At 35.5% G+C, this 24,756-nt stretch overlaps 2 protein-coding genes across 3 annotated transcripts; one reads left to right on the top strand and one right to left on the bottom strand.

Annotated features, from left to right (window-relative positions):
* Positions 1-2,906: 2,906 nt before the first annotated feature.
* Positions 2,907-24,365, bottom strand: LOC117344815 (phospholipase A and acyltransferase 4-like). 2 transcript variants are annotated; one of them, XM_033907643.1, is made up of 7 exons: positions 24,231-24,365; positions 20,731-20,851; positions 17,146-17,270; positions 9,892-10,028; positions 8,100-8,286; positions 7,502-7,631; positions 2,907-6,712 (listed from the first exon to the last, which is right to left on the bottom strand). In XM_033907643.1, the coding sequence occupies exons 4-7, from the start codon at positions 10,010-10,012 to the stop codon at positions 6,605-6,607; spliced, it is 546 nt and encodes a 181-aa protein (XP_033763534.1). In that variant the 5' UTR covers positions 10,013-10,028; positions 17,146-17,270; positions 20,731-20,851; positions 24,231-24,365; the 3' UTR covers positions 2,907-6,604. The 2 variants fall into 2 exon arrangements, with proteins under 2 accessions (XP_033763534.1, XP_033763541.1); XM_033907650.1 differs by lacking the exon at positions 17,146-17,270 and having other exon boundaries at positions 24,231-24,351.
* Positions 10,028-11,587, top strand: LOC117340458. Its single transcript, XM_033902221.1, has one exon. It carries the CDS (start codon positions 10,061-10,063, stop codon positions 11,585-11,587), a length of 1,527 nt encoding a protein of 508 aa, XP_033758112.1. The 5' UTR covers positions 10,028-10,060.
* Positions 24,366-24,756: the final 391 nt, after the last annotated feature.

Raw genomic sequence — 24,756 nt, 5'->3', positions numbered from 1 at the left:
TTACATTATAATTTTTTTTATTTGTAGGTCTTAAATAGGCATATATATATATATGGACTTAATGTCATTTAGTATAAAATAAATAACAATTTATTACACTCTGTCGGAGGTGTAGCATCTTTAATATATTTTGATAAAGGTCTTAATTTCCTATCAATAACATATTGTTTTGTTATTACAGGTCGAATAGTGGATGTTACAGGTTCCTACGATGTATCATACTACAGTGTGGCAGCTGCCCATGGTATGGCCCTGTGTTTGTTTATTTTGGCGACGCCATTACAGAGATACAATCGAAAGAAGGTTTACTGTATTGATAATTAGAGTTTGCTGTCTCTGATGTAGCAGTCGGCGGAGTCAAAAAGGAGCACGTCAAGTTAATAACAACAGTTGTTGTCTCTGAACTGTTGTAAAACATTATCAAACTGAAATTGATATAAGACATTAGCACTCTGTAAAGCAGTTAACCGGAGATGAAACAGGAAACAGTTTTACAGCGAGGTAACAGTCAATTCGTTTTTTAAATGTCCAGATATAAATGAAACCCCCAATTACATAAACATCGATTTAAATCACCTCATGCCATCATACAGTATAAAGCAATGTTTAAACTGATTTAAAACCTCATACGTTATTTGTATCTCTATCTTAACGATCACACCGGTGCCGGATGTAATAGAATAAGCGTAATGGACCAGAAGGGAAAGATACTTTGTAATCATACTACCAACTATATGTAAATGAGTGGTGTGCTATAAAAATGAAAAGGTTTCATGCAATATATTTCATTTAATTGTATTGCTCTAATTCTTATTACATACGTTTTAGAACAGTAGGTTATTCTGAAGCTCAATTTTAATTAGAAATCTATGTTCCTAATGACTTTGTTCCAAATATTCTAAAGGGCAAGAAGAAAATTACTAATGTTAGGATAGAGCCAGAACAATAAAGAATTTTATTCGAAATAGTTTCATTATTATAAGTTTATTTTAGTAGATTGAATGACTGCTGTATGACAGATCTATACATACTTATTTAATCTTATTCCCAATAGAATCTGTTAAACGACCATGCAGAAGAAAGGTAACCATATCTGACGGAAAGCTCCAAAACAACCAGGGTCCGCTTGTATAAAAATACTTAAGTGTTGAGATTTCCTCAAATCTGAGGATTTCCTCAAATTACATGAGATTCCTCAAAATGGCTTGCAAAATCCTCCCTCAACCTCAACTTACCTCAAATTTTGAGTTTTTCCTCAAATCCTGAGATTTTCCTCAAAATCCACTTGTTCAAAAGTAAAATATGCAGTTTTCCTCAAATAAATTTGAGATTTTCCTCAAATATTTGAGGTAGCTACAGAGCAACCTCAAATATGGCTAATTTAGGTCGATTGAGACGCAGAAGAGGACAGGGAAGGAGAAATCGTGTGTTTTTACCCAGAGTGAGTCTCGAAGGAATGTCGAGTGAAGAAACTTTAAGTCGCTTCAGATTTTCGCTAGATACATTGATATCATATCACTAGTCTGATAGACACAGCTATTGCAAGGTCAACAAGGAGGAATTCAGTCCCCATCACAGCTGCAGCAAGTGCTCTTGACTTAAAAGTTCTTCTTGTCTTACCCTCCGATTTTTCGCTACGGGAGCTTTCTTTAAATTGATCGGTGATTCAGTTGGTATATATCCGAAAGCCAAGTTTCCAGAACAGTACATTCTATGTGCTTAGTAATCGTAAGTTAGGCAAGAAGATACATAAGTATACCAGGGCCGAAGCATCAAGGGTGAAGGCAGATTTCTCCAGGATAGCAGGTAAACTTTCATTCGCAATTTTGGTTACGACAACATCCGGCTAATATTTAATGTAAAAGTGAACCCGAAACCCGGTTATCATTATACGGCGTGCAATAAAAAGCAAGTAAAATCACATACTATCACGTCCAAAACAATGCCACCTAGGTAATAAAATTCCTTTGAAACATTAGTTTACACAGAAACTATTTGACGTGAATTGCATTATTTCATTTCAACAAATTTTATTGACATTTGATGTTTTTTGTCAAAAGGATAAAATAACAGGCCAAGCCTATATAAATTTTCTCCTATGGTGGCAATTGGAGTGTATAAATATAAAATTAATATATAAATTTACTATGAAATGAAAAAATTACATGTATAACTAACATTTAAGGGAGATAACTCAAACATAAACATTCACACATCATTCATACACTTTGCTTATATATACATGTATACATAATATTTGATAATATAATCTAGAAGAATTATTCATTGACAGGCATTGACCAAAAGTCCATGTGCAATATTGGTGACGATGTCTCTGATCCGGGAGTAAAATTAGCCTCAAAGTCCGGTATTCGGACCGTTGTTTTTCAGAAATTAATATGATCACATTGGTATATAACACAGGGGCTTGGCACGATTTTCCAAATGATGGTCCATATATATATGTATTATAGTGTCACTATAATACATGTACATATATATATGGACCATCATTTGGAAAATCGTGCCAAGCCCCTGTGGTATATAATACAAATAACTACCGTCGTAAAAAAGAAAATCGCGCCTTGTAATTAATGTCTTAGATCTTCATGTATATATATGCCCAAATGGTAGAACTAGTTGGCACAAAACAGGAAATGTACAGTAAAGCTTGTTTAAAGTGTTTGATATTATATCAAGTTCTGCACTGCCCATTTGCTAATATGCATGGACAAAGTAATTTCATAAAACTGTTCAATACACGGAAAGTTAATGATTTCTAAATACACTTGGATTTGAAGTGAAAACGCATTTTATTCTAATAAATATTTCCCTTCAATCTTGTGTTTACTCAGAATAGAATAAATGTCACAATCAAAGAAAAGAAAAACAAATACTGCATCATATTAAATTCATAACAAAAAATATGTTTTTATTAAGCATAGCATGTTAACATACAGTATTCAAATTCAAAGTAATTATTTTGATTTACATATATTTGCCTCTGAATTTATCTATAAATCATTCAAATAAGTTAAATAAATTATCAACAAGTTAAAATATATAAGGAAAGACATATTATGATTTTGGAATTTGAACTTAGAACTTAACATTTTGATTTCATTTAAATAAAATACATAATCAAATTTATGATTTACAAATATAAGCCTGGTATCAATCCCACTATTGTAGACTACAGTCAATTACATATATATAAGAGCATGGATATTACAACTCCAATTATATTGAAAATAATTTGAAATCAATATTTTTGTTTCGTGCTTGACCTATAGGCCTCTGTTCCTTGAAATATGAGTCAACACATATTTTTGTGCGAAAAAAAAAAATTATAGTCTAGCTATTCCCAAAACATGCTTAAATATATGCTCAAAATAATTTTAGTAACAAATTGATACAAATAGGCATGTTAAAATGTGATATTGGCCTGCAGATATATTTTGGCTAGGTCATAACAGCTAATATAAGATTACATGAAAGTGGACAAAGGATGATTTATGATTTCAGTTTATGCATATATATACTTGACACAAAAATGTACACAGATAGTATACACAAAAAGTGTCAACAAAAAACAACAAACTCATAAAGAATTACTAGTATACTTGGTATGTTCACAGTAAAGCATTATAATCATGATATGCACATGAACTAGTATATTCTATAGAAGTGCATACGTAAACATATATACTTTTCAATTATGGTTATGTAATCCATATACATAATACAAGATGCACATCAATGATGATCTATGATACAAGAATTGTGCATGTACATGTGTATACTATAAATACTGTGATGCCAATACTTTAACTATTTAAACATTTTACTTTATAAATCAAATTGTCATACATTTCAGGATTTAAATTTGAAAATGGCAAATAACATGGACATTTTGAAATGCCCTATAATAAAACTGTATTATTACATTCTTGTAAATTCCTGTGTACAGGAGTACATTCCTATCATACAATATGACATCATATATGTATGAACAAGTAAAACCAATTCTTATGAACTGCATTGTAGGTAATTTCTTAGTGCATGTGACTGATATCATTATCATTTTTTTCTTTCATTCCACAATTTACACTCTCGTCATTATTTTGATAAAGCTATATAATTATGTAATTGCACTACTCAACCATTTGTTATACCGGGTATATTATAACTAGTAATTGATAAACTGCTAATTATAATAATGATTTCCTGTGTGAAATCAATACACAAATAAGTATAAATTCATTCTGACCTAAAACAATTATGCATATTGATATTACAGGTAGCCATAACTGAATGTTGCTAGATGACTCTGGATATCCATGCACAACTTTTCTGATGACACCATACCACCATCCATCTACCCAATCAGAAATCAAATATAACGATGGTTTGTGTAAGACCAGAGTTAAGTTTGAGCAGACATTTGGAATACTGAAAATGATATTTCCTTGTCTATCACTTGGACTATGTGTTGAGCCAATGAAGGCTGCTATCATGACGCTAGCCTGTGCTGTTCTTCTAATCTTTTAATAATTTTTTTTTTCATAAAAATTACTAAGAACTTGTGGTAAAATAAAATGTTATGCAACTAGAATGACACGGTAAAGAGTAATTTACATAAAGATGAAAAAGTATATTCTGTTATAAAGAAATGTGTTGTATTCAACCATATGTACAAATGCGAGCATGTATGTGTGTGAGAGATAAAGTTTATGGTACACACATTGCAACAAATGATTAATTATTACTATACAGAAATGATATTAGACATGATCAGTTTCACTAGACAGGATTTTGTACAGACCCAATGTATTGTACTTTTTTTTATAAGACAAAAAAAATAAAGATTTCACAGTGAAATGATCATTGTCTCGTTTTCTTATTTCATAAACTCAAAACAAGCAATCTAGTTATCTTCCTTGTTACCTTCTTTATTTAAAGATACCCCTAACCCCACAATATTTGGCCTGCCATTATCACCCTCTATAAAGATTTTTCGGCATAGCCATATACTTTCTTTTTGCCCCGGATATGACGCGACAGGTGGCATTACTGGTCAAGATGAAGTATGTGATTGGTCAATGTAGCGGTAAATGCAAATTTACAGATGCATAAACTATGTGCAGGTAATATAATTCAGAAAAGACACTTAATTTTTTCTGTCTCTCTTAAGTGCACAGAGAAAACAAAAACGAAAACAAAAACGAAAGCAAACAATATCACATCCCTGGTTACTTGATTTTTTTCCTGATTTTTCTGCACAGTTAAGAACCATTTCATCCATGTTTTTATGTAAACTGACTGTAAATGAATAATCTTGGATAATCATGCTGTTGTTCATTAAAATGGTGTAAAATTGCATAATTAAGGTGCTGGTACATCTAATTTTACATTTTGAAAAAAAACACTGATTTTTGTTGTTGATATTTTGTATACATTCCTCAAAACTTTACATAGATTATATCATATTTTACTGGCAAAAAGCCCACGACCCACTTTTCACTCAATTTACTGACCAAGCTGAATGCATATCCATTGTCATTTCTGAAGCAACAGAAAAAACCCCACAAAACAGAGAAAATACCAGTACTGTCAAATAGTTGCTTAATAATTTTGTTTGCAATTCATCTTCTGAGGTCATTGATTATTCAGTTTATTGATCAGGTAAGAAGAGTGTTCCTGAAGATCAAATGTTAATAGTTATATAATAAATAAGTTATGTTATGCATTTATTCATTATTATCTTCATGTTAGGACCGTTCGTCGGAACAGTGGCAGACGTTTGATGACCAGGAACCTTTAATATGTTACAAAAGTATGTGTGTTCAGATAGACTTCGTGGATTTGAACCAGTATCCTTTCACAAAGCTACAACAGTAACAACTCTCCTATGCTGCCACATCGCCCTTTTAAACTTATTTTTTATTAAATGTGTGTGTATTCAGGACCAAAATGAAAAACATCCGAGTATTCACTATTCAGACCCTCATCTATCTGAAAGAAATATTCTCTGATGCATGTTTTGACAAATGACTAAATGTTTTTGAAAAGGTTTCTATATTTTGTGAAATGTTAAACAATAACGTCTTTTTAAAAAAATAAACAAACATCCAAGCATAAAACATGAAAATAATGTTAACATTTTTTTTAAAGAATTTTGTTGAACATTTTCTATGTTTGATAACTATTTAAAATCGAGATGCAATTAAACATTTTAGAAATGCTAATTTTAAACATTGGATTGTGTTGTGATGTTTTCCTAAAGTATTTCGAAAATATCTTAATGTCATAATAACAATTTCGCTAAATGTTGTTAAAACATTATTTAACATGTTTTAAGGATATCAAAAAACGTTTTTTTTTTCTATTCGGGTTCTGCTTTATCGAAGACACCTGGCGTGTAAATCTAAGTCACATCATTCAAACGAGAGCCGGGAGCAACATAGCCACCTGGTATACCAACATCATTCCGTAATGTTGATCTGGTCGTACATGTGTGTCTACATAATTATTTAAGATTTTATTTTTATAATATTGAACAAAAATAGGCGATTTTTCTTTGCATGTCATGTTTATTCATTTCTCAATATTTGTTTTTGCTTTTATTGGCGTCAGCTATTATATGAATGATAACTCCAGCAAAGACTGCTGTAGCACAGACCACACCCGTCAAAGCTGCTGCTGTTTCCACCTGTAATGATACAAAGAGTTAGACATGAACTAGAGCGTTGTTTTCAGCAAGAAAGTCACGCAAACTCTAGCAACATAGGGACTCACTTGGTCCTGCTGCAACGTAAGGTTCCGTTGCTGGATAAGAGGAAGAACGTGTAATCTCAAGACCTGATCCCGATATGTTACTGCTGTAAGATTACCATGGATAACCACGAGAGGTGTTTTCATGCCTTGAGATTACACCATTTTTGTTGTTATTGTCATTCAAATCATCAGAGCGTTTTTCGTTATGAGTGTAGAAGCACAAACATATATAAAACGGGACACTTATTTACTACGAGGGCCGATTGATAAGTTGTGAGCCTCACATTGAAGAATTTGAATTTTGCTGGACATACATGTATTGCATTATTTTTCTGCATCACCTCCATCATTACCAGGGCCTCAATGCCACTTTTATAGAACTCCTTTTCTTGGCTGTTCAAAAATCCATCCACTGCATGTTAGGGTTAGGGTGTCTGAAATAGCTGTTTTCAGTTTTGGAAATATATGAAAGTCTGATGGAGGGAGATCATGTGAATAAGGCGGAAGCTCAATCAATTTAAAGCCATAATCGTGAATAGCAGCCATGACAATAACAGACTTCCAACCTAACCCTAACCGATTGTGTCCATTTTGTATTGTTAGAGAATAGCAGGACTTAAAACGAACATCCGTAAGTGCTTCCTTCAATACGAGTCTCACAACTAATCAATCAGCCCTCCTATCACCATACAAAAAGTGTACGATATAAATGTATTATAAATACCTGTCCGGAAAACTTCTTGCCGTATCTAAGAAAGGTTGCAAAGTGCTCACAATTGTACCATAGGATGTTGTAGCCAATATTCCCGATCATTTCCATCGCCTTCCTTACGATTTCGCTTGGGTGTAGTGGACTTGAAGTAAAACAATTAATATTATTAAACGGAAACCTTGTGCATTTGTAGAGCCCGGTCGTTGACCTGTAAAACCAATCACTTCAGATAACTTTTACTATTTCATTAAATTGATTAACATATAGCTGTTGTCCTTGTACCTCATATCATAAACGTATGCTACCTGCATCGCCTCAAATACAAAATGAGGGATGATGGGATAGCAGATCAAAAGGGGCGACAGGTGTGTGTGTGTGTGTGTGTGTGTGTGTGTGTGGGTGGGTGTGGTGGATGTGTGGGTGTGTGTGGGTGTGTGTGTGTGTGTGTGTGTGGGAGGGAGGGTGAGGGTGTGTGTGTGTGAGAGTGTGTGTGTGTGTGTGTGTGTGTGTATGTGTGTGTGTGTGTGTGTGTGTGTGTGTGTGTGTGAGTGAGGGTGGGTGTGGGTGTGGGTGGGTGGGGGGATATCAGATCAAAAGGGGTAATACACACCTGAATTCACTATCCTTTCCATTGTTTCGTCTAGCTATACATCCGTTAGCAACTTTGAAGAAATCCTCGATCATTACACAGGCTTTGGGGAAGATCACCCCAGAAATAGAGAATGAACTTCCGGGGGCAGACGCATCCATAGTACCTGCACCGTCTACTCCAGTTAAATGTACAATCTGTTGGTTTCCTAATTTAACACAAGAACGAAACTGTTGATATCAGAGGATAAAAAAGAAATGAGAGTAAATTGACATGTTAAAGAAACAACATCATTTAACCCACGAACCAATTTGACAATAATTGACATTCTTATGTTATTTTATGTAAATATACTAACGAAAAAACGAAACGCAAGTTTATTTTCGATAGTTATTATTTTACATGAGTCTTTGATGATGAGTTCATGGTTTTGGTTTCTCGATTATTTCATCATTACTGAATACATCTTGATGATTTTATTACTGTCCTATCACAGACAGTGTTTGAGTGAATACCGTTAAAACAAGGGTACCCTACGCCGTTTCCTGATCCAAATCAGTGGCGTGTATGCCCACCCCTGGCGGCAGATTAGTCGCTGCTCTTGCTCTCCTTAGCAATGACCACATAAAGATGTGTATTGCCCTTTGAGGGATATTATTCCACTTCTGAATAAGGGCCTACGAGAGTGGAGCAAAGTTATATAGGACGGTGACTAACCCTCCTGCCTAGATCTTCCCACAAATGTTCAATTGGGGACATATCTGGACTGTATTGTGGCCAATCAAGAACTGGAACGTTGTTTTGAGCCAAAAAGTCACGCAAGCTCTATCAACATAGGGCCTTACGTTGTCCTGCTGCGACGTAAGGTTCCGTTGCTGGATAAGAGGAAGAACGTGTGATCTCATCCCCTGATCCCGATATGTTACTCCTGTAAGATTACCATGGATAACCACGAGAGGTGTTTCCAAGCCTTGAGATAACATAACAGACCCTCTCACAAATCTTCTACTTTCCGTTACGCATGAGTCAGAATATCGCGCGCCACGACGTCGATAGACACCTTGTCGTCCATTTGACATTTAAAGCGTAAAGCCAGACTCACCCGTGAACAACACGTGTCTCCAATGGGCCAAACGACAGCGATTAGGTGTATGTGCAAGCAGCCACTTCATTCGACGTTGACGTCGCCTCTGTGTAAGTGGCGGATCAACACAGGGACGCCGTGGCCTGAAATGAAACTCCCACAACCTAGCCGTGTTGGACACACTAGCCGACCATAAGTGCTGACAACTTAACGTGCCGTCTCCCTCGCCGTCTAAAATCGGTTACGGGGTTGCGAGAGACGCATGCCTGTATCCTGACGACCCCACGTAATGCGCAGGCGTCCGCTCCTGGAACAGTCTCCCTGTGACTCCGAGACGCTGGGCTACATGACGTTGCGAATGCCCCAGCATTATCAGAGCAATCACTCTACCTCTATCGACTTAATGGCGGCATTTCACTGTACAATCGCTTCGAAAAAAATGTTTGTAACTCATCTGTACTGTTCCAATGTTCGATATGTAATGATTTACCAGCACATATGGTGCACGAGTACCCCGGATGCACGTTTTTTTGAAATATCTGCTGAAAGCATGCAGCGTCGAGCGGAGTCACGATCGACTGACTTTTAACTGAAGAACGTTTTCCTGTACAGTGCACGGAGGTATAGCATTTAATTTTTTTTATTGACTCTAGACCACGTATCTGCAAGTTATATCTGAAAAATCGGACATGCGTTTTTGTATATCATTAATATTCCGGCAATATTTACCTATATAAACACCCCAATGAGAATGCATTCCTTGTCTTGAAAATTCCACCAAATCTCCATCATTTAACGTATTGAGAACTGTAGCATTATGGTGGTGTACATCAATGTTTGTCGCGGCCATCTCGAGTCAGTTTAATCTGAAATGAAATGAAAACAGTTCATCTATAGTATGGCCGATCTACTTACAAGGCCAATGTCTGTTCATTTCTATCACAGATTTCTGAAGGGACTGACACATGAAAAATTACTCCATGCAGTTGAACAAACAATTAGCAGAGAAAAAATCAAGTCAATACAGATATTGGACAAGACAAGTGTTGTTACAGTGAAGGACGAGAATTCAAAAACAACACTCTTGACAGAGAGTATAGTAATAGACTTTCAAACTGTCAGATTTACAAGTGTTGAAAAAAACATTACCAATGTCACAATTAAGGATGCTCCAGTTGAAATGTCTGATGAATTCATAAACACACAAATGATTCGGTTTGGAGATGTGATGAATGGATCTTTAAAAAGGGGCAAAATCAAAGGAACGGACATCGAAAACGGTACTAGATATATAGCAATTGTCAATTGTATCTCTACCCTACCTTTGACCACTAACTTCGGAAGATTTCCAGTCAGGCTATTTGGTGATAACAACCGAACACCTTGTTTCCGATGTGGCCAAACTGACCACCCCTCATACCGTTGTCAAAATAGGAGAGAGCCCATTAGAAAATGTCATCGATGTGTAAGCCTCGATCACATGATAAGAGACTGTACGGCAACAGACGAGAGAAAATGTCATTTTTGTAATGAACCAGGTCACTTGCAGCGTGACTGCACAAAAAAGCAACGCCTTGATATGTATGGCGAATATGCTGACGAAATAGATGACACTAATACGTCCGCATGTGACTCAGCGGTACAGCAATTACAACAACCCAACGAAAGCGACGTAAACAAACCAACATGTGCGCGTGAGAATAATGAAACACCACCCGAGACTCAGAATGACGGCCAGGAAGCGTCTAGTGAGGACCCCATAACACATGTAAATACCGTGATATTGGGCGCTTCAAACGCGAATCGGATGGAAATTAATGACGACAATATTTTGAACGCGTCAATCAATGGGGCGTCATACTGTGAAATTGACAGACTAATCGATAAAGCTAAAAATATGACAAATGAAACAATCGAAAAAGTGGTAGTGAATCTTGGCACTAACGACATTATGTCGACAAAGAATGACACTGATCAAGTGACGATCAAAATTATTGAAGCGCTTAAAAAAGTGGAAAACTCGTTTCCGGCTTCATCTATCGGACTATGTTCCATCATAAAGAGAAAAGCGAAAGGTACAAGACCACAAGCATTTAATGACGCTGCAGTGAAAATAAACAGTCTCATCAAAAAGCTATGTGACAGCAGAGATAACCTCACATTCGTCGACTGTTATGATATCATGACAAGGGACACAAACCCCATAGGTGCGTACTATGACAAACACGACACGTCAGGTGTACATGTAAACAGTACTGGTGCGAGAAAACTATTGGGAATCATGCAAGACTTCATGCGTACTAGCAGTAAAGTTGTAAGTAACGGTGAAGACATGCAAACACCTACGAACAGCAGAAAAAGATACTTAAGTGACAAATATACGCCTCCAGAGGCAAAAGTAAACACCAAAACACAAAAGATCTGAACAAGGTATCCTGAATGAGATTGTACATAACGCATGCATGTTATACTATTTGTAGTTAAAGTAGGTGTCTTCAATCTAATATAGTATATGTATTTGTATATATAATATTCATTGTACATACATATCATATACATTTTTAAATATAATTAAAGTGTCAACATTTTAGTATGCATAACATCAACAAATACTATATCACAATTAGCAGTATAAATGTGAATGGCTTAAGAGAACTTAAAAAGAGGGAAAAAATTATGCAATGGTTCAACAGCCAAAATATAGATATAATTTGCCTACAAGAAACCCATTGTACTGACTGCGAACAGAATTTATGGAGCAAACAATGGAAAGATTTATCAAAGGGAAAAGGTAACAGTATATGGTGTAATGGTACTAGCTCATCAAAGGGTGTAGCGATACTTTGGAAAAATACCCCTACAATAAAAATATTGGAAACAGGAAAAGGTCAAAATGAAAGATATATCGCAGCTAAAATAGAAACAGATGACAAGGTAATTGAATTATTCAACATTTATGCTCCAAACAACGGCCTTGAAAGGAAAAACTTTTTCAGTATAATGAGAAATATCACTAGTATCAACAACAAAAATCCTTCTGAATGTATTGTCTTAGGAGACTTTAACTGTACAGTGGATACAACTATAGACAGAAACCCTGCACAAACTAGACCAGATGTAGGGTTAGAAGAGCTCACTACACTTGCTCAAAATAATAATCTTGAAGACATATGGCGTACACATCATGGTAATACAAAAAAAAATCACATTTAAACGAGGCCAATCTGAATCGCGAATTGATAACATATTCACACCAATCACATTGAATCACTTGTTTAGTAATCCGCAAATAAAATACTGTCCCTATAGTGATCACAATTTGGTGTCTGTTAAAATTCTACCACAGGATATTGAACGGGGTCCAGGTGTTTGGAAAATGAGTAACAAAGTAATAGATCATATAATCTTCTCACAAACTTTTGGAAATTATTGGGAAAAACTTACATCAAATATGCACAAATACTGCAATATTCTAGAATGGTGGGAAATAACAAAAGTTAGAATAAAAGAATTCTCAATTGAAATAGGTAAGTATATAAACACAAACGACAAACACATTAAGGAAATGGAAAATAAACTAGAACTAATGTTAGACGAAAATATTGGATCAAAAGAAGAAATACTACTTCTACAATCACAAATTAAAGAGCATTATAATAACAAAACCGATGCAGCAAGAGTGAGATCGAGAGTTCAGAATGAAAAATCAACAGCCTATTTTTTCAATCTTGAAAAACAAAATGCACAAAACAAACAATGGTATAGAATTAAAACTGCTGAAGGAAATTGCAAAAGTGGCATTAAAAATATACTTAATGAACAGACCAAATTCTATGAGAACCTCTTTCAAACAGAAGGATGGGATAAAAACAGTGCTGAATATTTAACACAACATATTGAAAGCAAAATATGTGAAGAAGAAAAACTAAAAACAGATAGAGATATAGAAGATGACGAAATAATCAATGCAATTAAATCACTCAAAAATAACAAATCACCAGGAGAGGATGGGATAATTTCTGAATTTTATAAAAAAAAAAATACTGGCACATTATTGGATCAGTATTCCTAAAAGTAGTTAAATTTATTTTTTTGAAAAAAGTACTCTTTCCAATTCTCAAGGCAAAGGAATACTCAAGCTACTTTTTAAAAAGGGGGAAAGAGAGGATATTAAAAACTGGCGACCATTAACCATGCTAAACACAGACTATAAAGTAATCGCAAAAGTAATTAGTAACAGAATAAAACCTTTACTACCCAAAATTATACATACAGATCGAAAAGGATTTGTAACTGGAAGAAACATTATGGATGTTTACAAGACATTATTGATTATTGTGATATAGAAGAAGAAAATGGGGCAATCATTTTTATTGATCAACAAAAAGCATTTGATAGAATAGAATGGGGTTGGATATTTCATTGTTTTAAACAATTTAATTTTGGAGACAGATATTGCAAGTGGGTAAAAATGTTAGTAAATAATGTAAAAGCATGTATTGAGACAAATGGATTCACCTCTAAGTACTTTAAATTAACAAGATATGCAAGACAAGGCTGTCCGATGGCACCGATTATGTATATAAAACAGGCAGAACCCCTTGCTTGCACAATTCGAGCAAATATTGAATAAAAGGGAATAAAATTACCAAATACATTAAATTCTGAAGTAAAACTGAATGGGTTTGCAGACGACTTACAACACATACACAGAACAGAAGAATCTATAAAACAATCATTTGAAATATTAAAAATATATGAAAAAGCTTCTGGCTCAAAAATCAATTATGATAAAACAGAAGCTATCTATCTAGGGAGATGGAAGAACAAAACCCCTATTTTTACTAAAATAAAATGGACAAAAAATCAATAAAAACCTTAGGCATTAATCACGGATACAATATAGACATTGACAAAATATGGAAAGACAGAATTCAAAAGATTAAGAACTGTATACATGTTTGGAAAACTAGAAATCTCACACATGAAGGAAAAGTACTTATCAGATAACAAATATTGTCCATAGCAAGTTTTGAAATTGAAGCAAGAGGCATTCCTGAAAAATATGAAAATGAAATTAACCAATTGATATGGAACTTTATATGGGATGGAAAAATCAACCTAGTCAATAGGAGAACATGTTGTAATAGTAAAGTTAAGGGTGGTATAAATATGGTTGACTTAGATGTCTACATACAAAGCAAATATGTTAAAACCTTATACAGGGTACTGCATTCAAAATTAGACCACTGGAATGCATTTGGTAAGTACTTCCTGCAGAAATTTGACAGAAACCACAAAATGAGATATTTTATCTGCTCTTGCTCAAGTCTGGAAGGTTTAAATCTCAATATTACACCCAAATTTTATCAACAATGTGTCAAAGCTTGGTCAATTTTTCGAGGAAAAATATCTGTAAATAGTAAAAATGAAGTTCTTAACCAAAGTTTGTTCAAAAATACACTACTTCAGGTAAGGGGAAAACCACTATGCTTCATATCCTTTTTACAGAGTAACTTGACCACAGTTAAAGATATATGGAGTGAAGAGGGAAAAGATTTTATAGATAGCGCTACCCTTTTAAGAAAACTTACCAATAAAACCAACTGGATATCAGAATTTGCTAACATAAAAATATCTATACCACCAAAATACAAACAACTACTGAAAGATGAGGTTTCTAAAGACATAGATTTTTTTTTATCAATTCTGAAATACAGATAGTAGAAATAGTAAAACAAATAAAGAAACAACACATTCACCCAAATCACTTAAAGAAAAAACTATACAAAAGATATTAATGCCAGACTGCAGACCAAATGCAGAGAGTTAATGGAAAGACCATTTTCAAACCAGATTCAAAACTAAAAACTGGGGAAGTATTTGGACAAAAACAAGATGCAATGCAATTACTCAGAAAATGAAACAATTTGAATGGAACTTCACCCACAGAATTTTATTTACAGAAGCAAAATTACAGGTTATGAATAGATCTAATGGTAAATGTCACTTTTGTGAAGATATAGAGTCTTTAGCTCATCTTTTTTACCACTGTAACTATATACAGCAATTTTTCTCATGTGTAGAGCAAAACACTGAAGACCAAGCACCGTGGAAACCAATGCTTCTTGGAATTATTAGAAATAAGAAGGAATATCTCCTAGGAAATATGGAAGATGATAACTATTTTCTTAATGAAATAACAATAAGTATGAAATATACAATTTGGAAAGTAAGAAATATTGTCAAATTTCAAGATAAAATTGTGAATGTCAACTCTGCATATGTAATACTAAAAGAAATGCTACAAAGTAATATAAAAACTTATTTGAAAACTACAGCAGCAACAAATAAAGATATATATAGATCAATTCATCAAAGTTCATTTTGAGGGGGGAAAATACATGCATAAAATATATTTATTATATGATTGAATATTATATAGTAAACATGTCTAATATATATTTAATTACTATATATGTTATTATCAAAACTAACTTGTAAAAATATGTATGTATCCCACTCTATATTGAAACATTACTATCATATATAGACATATACAAGTGTGTAAGTGTAACAGTGTGTATATACATGTGTGCGTGTGAGGGTGTGTGTGTGTGTGTGAAATGAAATTGAAATATATAGAGGATATCTAACAGTGTCTTCAGTAATACCAAATATATTTCACGAGTGGGGCTAATATTTTGATAGTTTTCACGAGTGCGCAGCACGAGTGAAAAATATCAAAATATTAGTCACACGAGTGAAATATATTTGGTATTACTGGAGACACTGTTAGATATTCTGTTTATTACATTTTTTATCAACGATAAACCTACCCCGCATGCTAACTAGGCCTACAACGAAAGTTTGCATACAAAAAGAAGGAATTCCCCCTGTCCAGGTGCTTACATATATGTCAGGCTTTCTGATTGGTCAATTATTTTGGTATTTTCTAAGCATTAATTTGATTGGTCGAATCAGCAAAAGTGATATTTTTCACTAGTGAAAAATATGATATTCTTCACTAGTGAAAAATATCACTTTTATAAAATGAATATTTTTGATATTTCACTGGTAAAAATGTAATAAATATATATATTTTTAACAGTTTCAAGTAAAATTACATGAATAAAATGGACACGATTCAAATACCAGTACCTTGTTCGGTAGGGAGCTCCCCAACCACTTGGTACTGGTATGCTATTAGATTTAAAAACAAAATACCGAATAGTAAAACAGGTATCTTACATCGACATACCTAAAAATACCTTTTATACCTTACGTATATATAGCAGCATATGTTAACACAACCGGAAGTAAATAATGGGTTACCAATTAATAAAGGAAACCGGACTTTTTATCCGGACTTTATATCTATATTGGTCATTCTGGACCAATTCTTATTAATTATAATAAGCCCTTATAATATTTATATATATATTTATAATAAGGTCTATATATTCAACATGTATCAAGTATGTACCATGTATATATAAAGTGTATAGGAGATATAATATATGACATACTAGTAAAGTATATATGTGATTAAAGTGAAATTGAGTGTGTGAAATATATATAAAACAGAAGTGATGACTGAAAGACTACAGATTGAGAATATTTTTGTATTATGGACTGTAGCTGGAGCTGCCTATCTCCAGACAGTCCATTGCATGGTGTATAAATGTCTAAGTAAATAAAATTGTATATAACCTTAAAAAAAAAAAAAAAAAAAAAAAACAGTTCATCTTCCAACATTAATTGATATAATTGAGTAGTGTCCATGGCACCCGGTGGATAGTCACTTACTTGAAAGGACATTTTCTTGCTCTATAATAATAAAGCTATGTTTTATACGAATTTATCGTTCTTTCGTACAACTGGTTTAGTGTTCGTTGATGGTTAGGTTCAAATCATACATACATACATAAAAACACGTAGAGGGAGCAAATTCAACCACTACTTAAATAACAACTGTTTTACCTGTATTGATGATACAATGTCCGTTTACATAAATGTCCCTGTCACAATCACACCCTAGATAGGTTTTAATAATCAACTGCCGTCCAGGAATAGTTATTGTACTAATCCTCCGAGTCTGTTACGTTCTGCCAATATGAAAATAAATTTAGGATAGAACTACTTCCTCCTCTACACATATATTGCATGTTATTTCATAAAACAGGAAAACCAAAATTGCGTGCATTTATATATAGATTATAAGACAAATGTTATAAATAGCAATTACCGAATAAAACATATCCACCAACGATAGTCAATTGAACCAGGACTTTAATTTTAAAACACAGGTAGCATGCACTACTACAAATCCTTAGTTATATTCGGTGCCAATGCATTTATCTTTCTGTGGTATAGATATTTGTTATTTAAAACTGTATTTCCAGAAACACTGGGTGCCGTAGGCATATTCAGGACAATATATACCCGGACTTCGCCAAAATCGACAACATGTCTTATATAAATACAAAAAAAAGTGCAGTGAAGTGTCACATTGACTCTAATAACGTTTGATAAGAGCTTTTGAATTACCACATGTAATATACGCGGGGTAAAGGCGGAAGTTTTATCAAGTGATTATATCTAGCTTGATTTTTGTGGAATTCAGCGGTGATAGTTCACAATAAATACACGTTAATTAAATGCAATAATAAAGTGTGGTACATATGCACTATACAAGGTAGTGTATCATTGCTCATTTGAAGTAATCTTCTGATACAGCGTTATTCCTATGTAAGAGTATTACATGAAGAGTTAACCCTTATACCATTGATGAACAGTTGGACTTTGTGTTCTGACATGGAGACGTGTATGTAATATCATGTTGAGGCTGAAATAATGTGACCAAAGAGGAAAGTCTGACGATATCACGAGGTGTGGTATATGAATCAAATAAATAATTCCATGTTGATTCAGTTACAATTATAGATGATGACTCAATATTACACAAGAGTTACATCAGGTTTCGACTAATTGGATCATAATCTAGTACAATTGTATTATACAAATTTGAACGCCTTTAGTATATCTGATAATCTATACTCCCTAAGAAAACATTAGGAAGTCTCAAGTCAGTCTTTTAAATAAAACAGTACATGTCTCTATCTTGCCATAAACGTACAAACTAAGTATGTAGCATTAGACCATAGTTAATATAAAAACACCCATTTAATCAACATTTAATATACCTTCTCGCACCAACCAAGAAATATGTGTTTGGTAATATGTGTAACAAAATGGGCTTAGAATATGTATAAGATAAGTTTAACACATCATTTAAAATAGTAACTCTCCGAGAGGTCCAAAGTCACGCAATACTCGACTAGGGAAAACAACACCTGTGATTGATAGCTTAGGGGTGTAGGCCGAGTGAATATTGTCTGTTGTCGCACGTGCGACATGCAAATAACTTACATGTAAATACATGGGATATTAGGTATTAGAGGGAGATAGCTTAAGGCGAGGAGGGAGAAGAAGAGGATAACGCTAAAGGAGAGAGAGCTCCCGCGGACGGGGAAGGGAGAGTTCCCTTGGAAAAAAAACACGCAGGGGTGATGGGAGAGAGAGGACATGCAGGGGCGAGGGGAGAGAGATGACACGCAGGGGTGAGGGGAGAGAGAACAATGGTCATTGGAGACGGAGAGAGTTAAAGGAGTAGGGATAGCAGATGTGTTACCATCGGGAAGAATTGATAAACTGTATACAAAAGTAAACACAACGCAAAGTAATAAACTATTGTAAACCATAAGGTGTTATTGTGTTACATACATAATCTTCCATGTAGTTTTATCCGGACACACAGTCATCCACAATATTTTGGCACACAGCCTCATGAAAATAGTCGATATATATCAATAGGTCACAAAGTCTTACAAAATAGATCTCTTCGAATACACAGCTTGTAAATTATATCAATGCACATATACAGGCACAAAAATATCCTGAGTACCCAGCTAATATATATTGGCATGATGTTTTTTTTGTAGATACTTGCAGGCTCTCATTACCATCCGGCTAATACAAAGTGTTGCGCCCTAGCTTATACAACCTTTACTACATGTAGGTCTCTCTGGTACGATCCAACCCTACCTTGTGTACCTCACACTTTTACTGTCTAGGTCTGTCTGGTACTACCCAACCCTACCTTGTGTACCTCATACCTTTACTGTCTAGTACTGCCCCACCCTACCTTGTATACATCATACCTCTACTGTCTAGGTCTATCTGGTAATACCCCACCCTACCTTGTGTACCTCAAACTTTTACTATCTAGGTTTGTCTGGTACATATGTACTACCCCACCCTACCTTGTGTACTTCATACTTTTACTGTCTAGGTCTGTCTGGTACAACCCCATCCTACCTTGTATACATCATACTTTTACTGTCTAGGTCTGTATCGTTCTACCCCACCCTACCTTGTATACATCATACCGCTAGGGGCCGCGGTGGCCGAGTGGTTAAGGTGTCCCGACTCTTTAACACTAGCCCTCCACCTCTGGGTTGCGAGTTCGAAACCTACGTGGGGCAGTTGCCAGGTACTGACCGTAGGCCGGTGGTTTTTCTCCGGGTACTCCGGCTTTCCTCCACTTCCAAAACCTGGCACGTCCTTAAATGACCCTGGCTGTTAATAGGACGTTAAACAAAAACAAACAAAATCATACCTCTACTGTCTAGGTCTATCTGGTACTACCCCACCCTACCTTGTGTACCTCATACTTTTACTATCTAGGTCTGTCTGGTACTACCCCACCCTACATTGTGTACTTCATACTTTTACTGTCTAGGTCTGTCTGGTACTACCACACCCTAACTTGTGTACCTCATACTCTTCCTGTTTGGGTCTGTCTGGTACTACCCCACCCTACCTTGTGTACCTCATACCTTTACTGTGTCGTACTACCCCACCCTACCTTGTGTACCTCATACTTTTACTGTCTATGTCTGTCTGGTACTACCCCACACTACCTTGTGTACCTCATACTTTTACCGTCTAGGTCTGTCTGGTACTATCCCACCCTACCTTGTATACCTCATACCTTTACTGTCTAGGTCTGTCTGGTACTACCCCAACCTACATTGTGTACCTCATACTTTTACTGTCTAGGTCTGTCTGGTACTACCCCACCCTACCTTGTGTACCTCATACTTTTACTGTCTAGGTCTGTCTGGTACTACCCCACCCTACCTTGTGTATCTCAAACTTTTACTGTCTAGGTCTGTCTGGTACTACCCCACCCTACCTTGTGTACCTCATACTTTTACTGTCTAGGTCTGTCTGGTACTACCCCACCCTACCTTGTGTACGTCATACCTTTACTGTCTGGTACTACCCCACCCTACCTTGTGTACCTCATAATTTTACTGTCTAGGTCTGTCTGGTACTACCCCACCCTAATAATAATAATAAAGCTATGTTTTATACGAATTTACCGTTCTTTCGTACAACTGGTTTAGTGTTCATTTATGGTTAGGTTCAAATCATACATACATACATAAAAACACGTAGAGGGAGCAAATTCAACCACTACTTAAATAACAACTGTTTTACCTGTATTGATGATACAATGTCCGTTTACATAAATGTCCCTGTCACAATCACACCCTAGATAGGTTTTGATAATCAACTGCCGTCCAGGAATAGTTATCGTACTAATCCTCCGAGTTACGTTCTGCCAAAATGAAAATAAATTTATGATAGAACTACTTCCTCCTCTACACATATATTGCATGTTATTTCATAAAACAGGAAAACCAAAATTGCGTGCATTTATATATAGATTATGAGACAAGTGTTATAAATAGCAATTACCGAATAAAACATCCAACAATGATAGTCAATTGAACCAGGACTTTAATTTTAAAACACAGGTAGCATGCACTACTACAAATCCTTAGTTATATTCGGTGCCAATGCATTTATCTTTCTGTGGTATAGATATTTAAGTTATTTAAAACTGTATTTCCAGAAACACTGGGTGCCGTAGGCATATTCAGGACAATCTATACCCGGACTTCGCCAAAATCGACAACATGTCTTGTATAAATACAAAAACAAAGTGCAGTGAAGTGTCACATTGACTTTAATAACGTTTGATAAGAGTTTTTGAATTACCACATGTAATATACGCGAGGTAAAGGCAGAAGCTTTATCAAGTGATTATATCTAGCCTGATTTTTGTGGAATTCAGCGGTGATAGTTCACAATAAAAACACGATAATTAAATGCAACAATAAAGTGTGGTAAATATGCACTATACAAGGTAGTGTATCATTGCTCATTTGAAGTAATCTTCTGATACAGCGTTATTCCTATGTAAGAGTATTACATGAAGGGTTAAACCTTATACAATTGATGAACAGTTGGACTTTGTGTTCTGACATGGAGATGTGTATGTAATAGCATGTTGAGGCTGAAATAATATGACCAAAGAGGAAAGTCTGACGATATCACGAGGTGTGGTATATGAATCAAATCTCACACAAACCAGCATAACTTATATTCCGCATAGATGCATTGATATGCAACCAAACGAAGCATAAACAATCACACTGTATTTCTTCACACACTCCTAACAATACATAACCCAAACTTCACATGCTACAAATCGCTCATGCTAAGCAAAAACAATGCAGTGATAACTGAGTCCTATTCATATTACTCCACAAGAGGTCACCGTAGATATATGGTTCACGCGTTAAAATGTATGGAATTAATATATACATGTATATAAGACTTCTTGCCATACTGTAAATAATTCCAGGTTGAATCAGTTACAATTATAGATGATGACTCAATATTACACAAGAGTTACATCAGGTTTCGACTAATTGGATCATAATCTAGTACAATTGTATTATACAAATTTGAACGCCTTTAGTATATCTGATAATCTATACTCCCTAAGAAAACATTAGGAAGTCTCAAGTCAGTCTTTCAAATATAACAGTACATGTCTCTATCTTGCGATAAACGTACAAACTAAGTATGTAGCATTAGACCATAGTTAATATAATAACACCCATTTAATCAACATTTAATATACCTTCTCGTATCAACCAGGAAATATATATTTGGTAATATGTGTAACAAAATGGGCTTAGAATATGTATAAGATAAGTTTTATAATCATTTAAAATAGTAACTCTCAGAGAGGTCCAAAGTCACGCAATACTCGACTAGGGAAAACAACAACCGTGATTGATAGCTTAGGGGTGTAGGCCGAGTGAATATTGTTTGTTGTCGCACGTGCGACATGCAAATAACTTACATGTAAATACATGGGAAATTAGGTATTAGAGGGAGATAGCTGAAGGCGAGGAGGGAGAAGAAGAGGATAACGCTAAAGGAGAGAGAGCTCCCGCGGACGGGGAAGGGAGAGTTCCCTTGGAAAAAAACACGCAGGGGTGATGGGAGAGAGAGGACATGCAGGGGTGAGGGGAGAGAGATGACACGCAGGGGTGAGGGGAGAGGGAACAATGGTCATTGGAGACGGAGAGAGTTAAAGGAGTAGGGATAGCAGATGTGTTACCATCGGGAAGAATTGATAAACTGTATACAAAAGTAAACACAACGCAAAGTAATAAACTATTGTAAACCATAAGGTGTTATTGTGTTACATACATAATCTTCCATGTAGTTTTATCCGGACACACAGTCATCCACAATATTTTGGCACACAGCCTCATGAAAATAGTCGATATATATCAATAGGTCACAAAGTCTTACAAAATAGATCTCTTCGAATACACAGCTTGTACGTATACCGGCACAAAAATATCCTTAGTACCCAGCTAATATATATTGGCATTATGTTTTTTTTTGTAGATACTTGCAGGCTCTCATTACCACCCGGCTAATACAAAGTGTTGCGCCCTAGCCTATACAACCTTTACTACATGTAGGTCTCTCTGGTACGATCCAACCCTACCTTGTGTACCTCACACTTTTACTGTCTAGGTCTGTCTGGTACTACCCAACCCTACCTTGTGTACCTCATACCTTTACTGTCTAGTACTGCCCCACCCTACCTTGTATACATCATACCTCTACTGTCTAGGTCTATCTGGTAATACCCCACCCTACCTTGTGTACCTCAAACTTTTACTATCTAGGTTTGTCTGGTACATATGTACTACCCCACCCTACCTTGTGTACTTCATACTTTTACTGTCTAGGTCTGTCTGGTACTACCCCATCCTACCTTGTATACATCATACTTTTACTGTCTAGGTCTGTATCGTACTACCCCACCCTACCTTGTATACATCATACCTCTACTGTCTAGGTCTATCTGGTACTACCCCACCCTACCTTGTGTACCTCATACTTTTACTATCTAGGTCTGTCTGGTACTACCCACCCTACATTGTGTACTTCATACTTTTACTGTCTAGGTCTGTGTGGTACTACCACACCCTAACTTGTGTACCTCATACTCTTACTGTTTGGGTCTGTCTGGTACTACCCCACCCTACCTTGTGTACCTCATACCTTTACTGTGTAGTACTACCCCACCCTACCTTGTGTACCTAATACTTTTACCGTCTAGGTCTGTCTGGTACTATCCCACCCTACATTGTATACCTCATACCTTTACTGTCTAGGTATGTCTGGTACTACCCCAACCTACATTGTGTACCTCATACTTTTACTGTCTAGGTCTGTCTGGTACTACCCCACCCTACCTTGCGTACCTCATACGTTTACTGTCTAGGTCTGTCTTGTACTACCCCACCCTACCTTGTGTACCTCATACTTTTACTGTCTAGGTCTGTCTGGTACTACCCCACCCTACCTTGTGTACCTCATACCTTTACTGTCTGGTACTACCCCACCCTACCTTGTGTACCTCATAATTTAACCGTCTAGGTCTGTCTGGTACTACCCCACCCTAATAATAATAATAAAGCTATGTTTTATACGAATTTACCGTTCTTTCGTACAACTGGTTTAGTGTTCATTAGTGGTTAGGTTCAAATCATACATACCTACATAAATACACGTAGAGGGAGCAAATTCAACCACTACTTAAATAACAACTGTTTTACCTGTATTGATGATACAATGTCCGTTTACATAAATGTCCCTGTCACAATCACACCCTAGATAGGTTTTGATAATCAACTGCCGTCCAGGAATAGTTATCGTACTAATCCTCCGAGTTACGTTCTGCCAATATGAAAATAAATTTATGATAGAACTACTTCCTCCTCTACACATATATTGCATGTTATTTCATAAAACAGGAAAACCAAAATTGCGTGCATTGATATATAGATTATGAGACAAGTGTTATAAATAGCAATTACCGAATAAAACATATCCAACAATGATAGTCAATTGAACCAGGACTTTAATTTTAAAACACAGGTAGCATGCACTACTACAAATCCTTAGTTATATTCGGTGCCAATGCATTTATCTTTCTGTGGTATTGATATTTAAGTTATTTAAAACTGTATTTCCAGAAACACTGGGTGCCGTAGGCATATTCAGGACAATCTATACCCGGACTTCGCCAAAATCGACAACATGTCTTGTATAAATACAAAAACAAAGTGCAGTGAAGTGTCA

Source organism: Pecten maximus, chromosome 2, assembly GCF_902652985.1.
Source record: "Pecten maximus chromosome 2, xPecMax1.1, whole genome shotgun sequence".
NCBI classification, from domain to species: Eukaryota; Metazoa; Mollusca; class Bivalvia; order Pectinida; family Pectinidae; genus Pecten; species Pecten maximus.
Note: the sequence above shows the minus strand (reverse complement) of the source record. Positions and strands in the feature narration are given on the sequence as shown.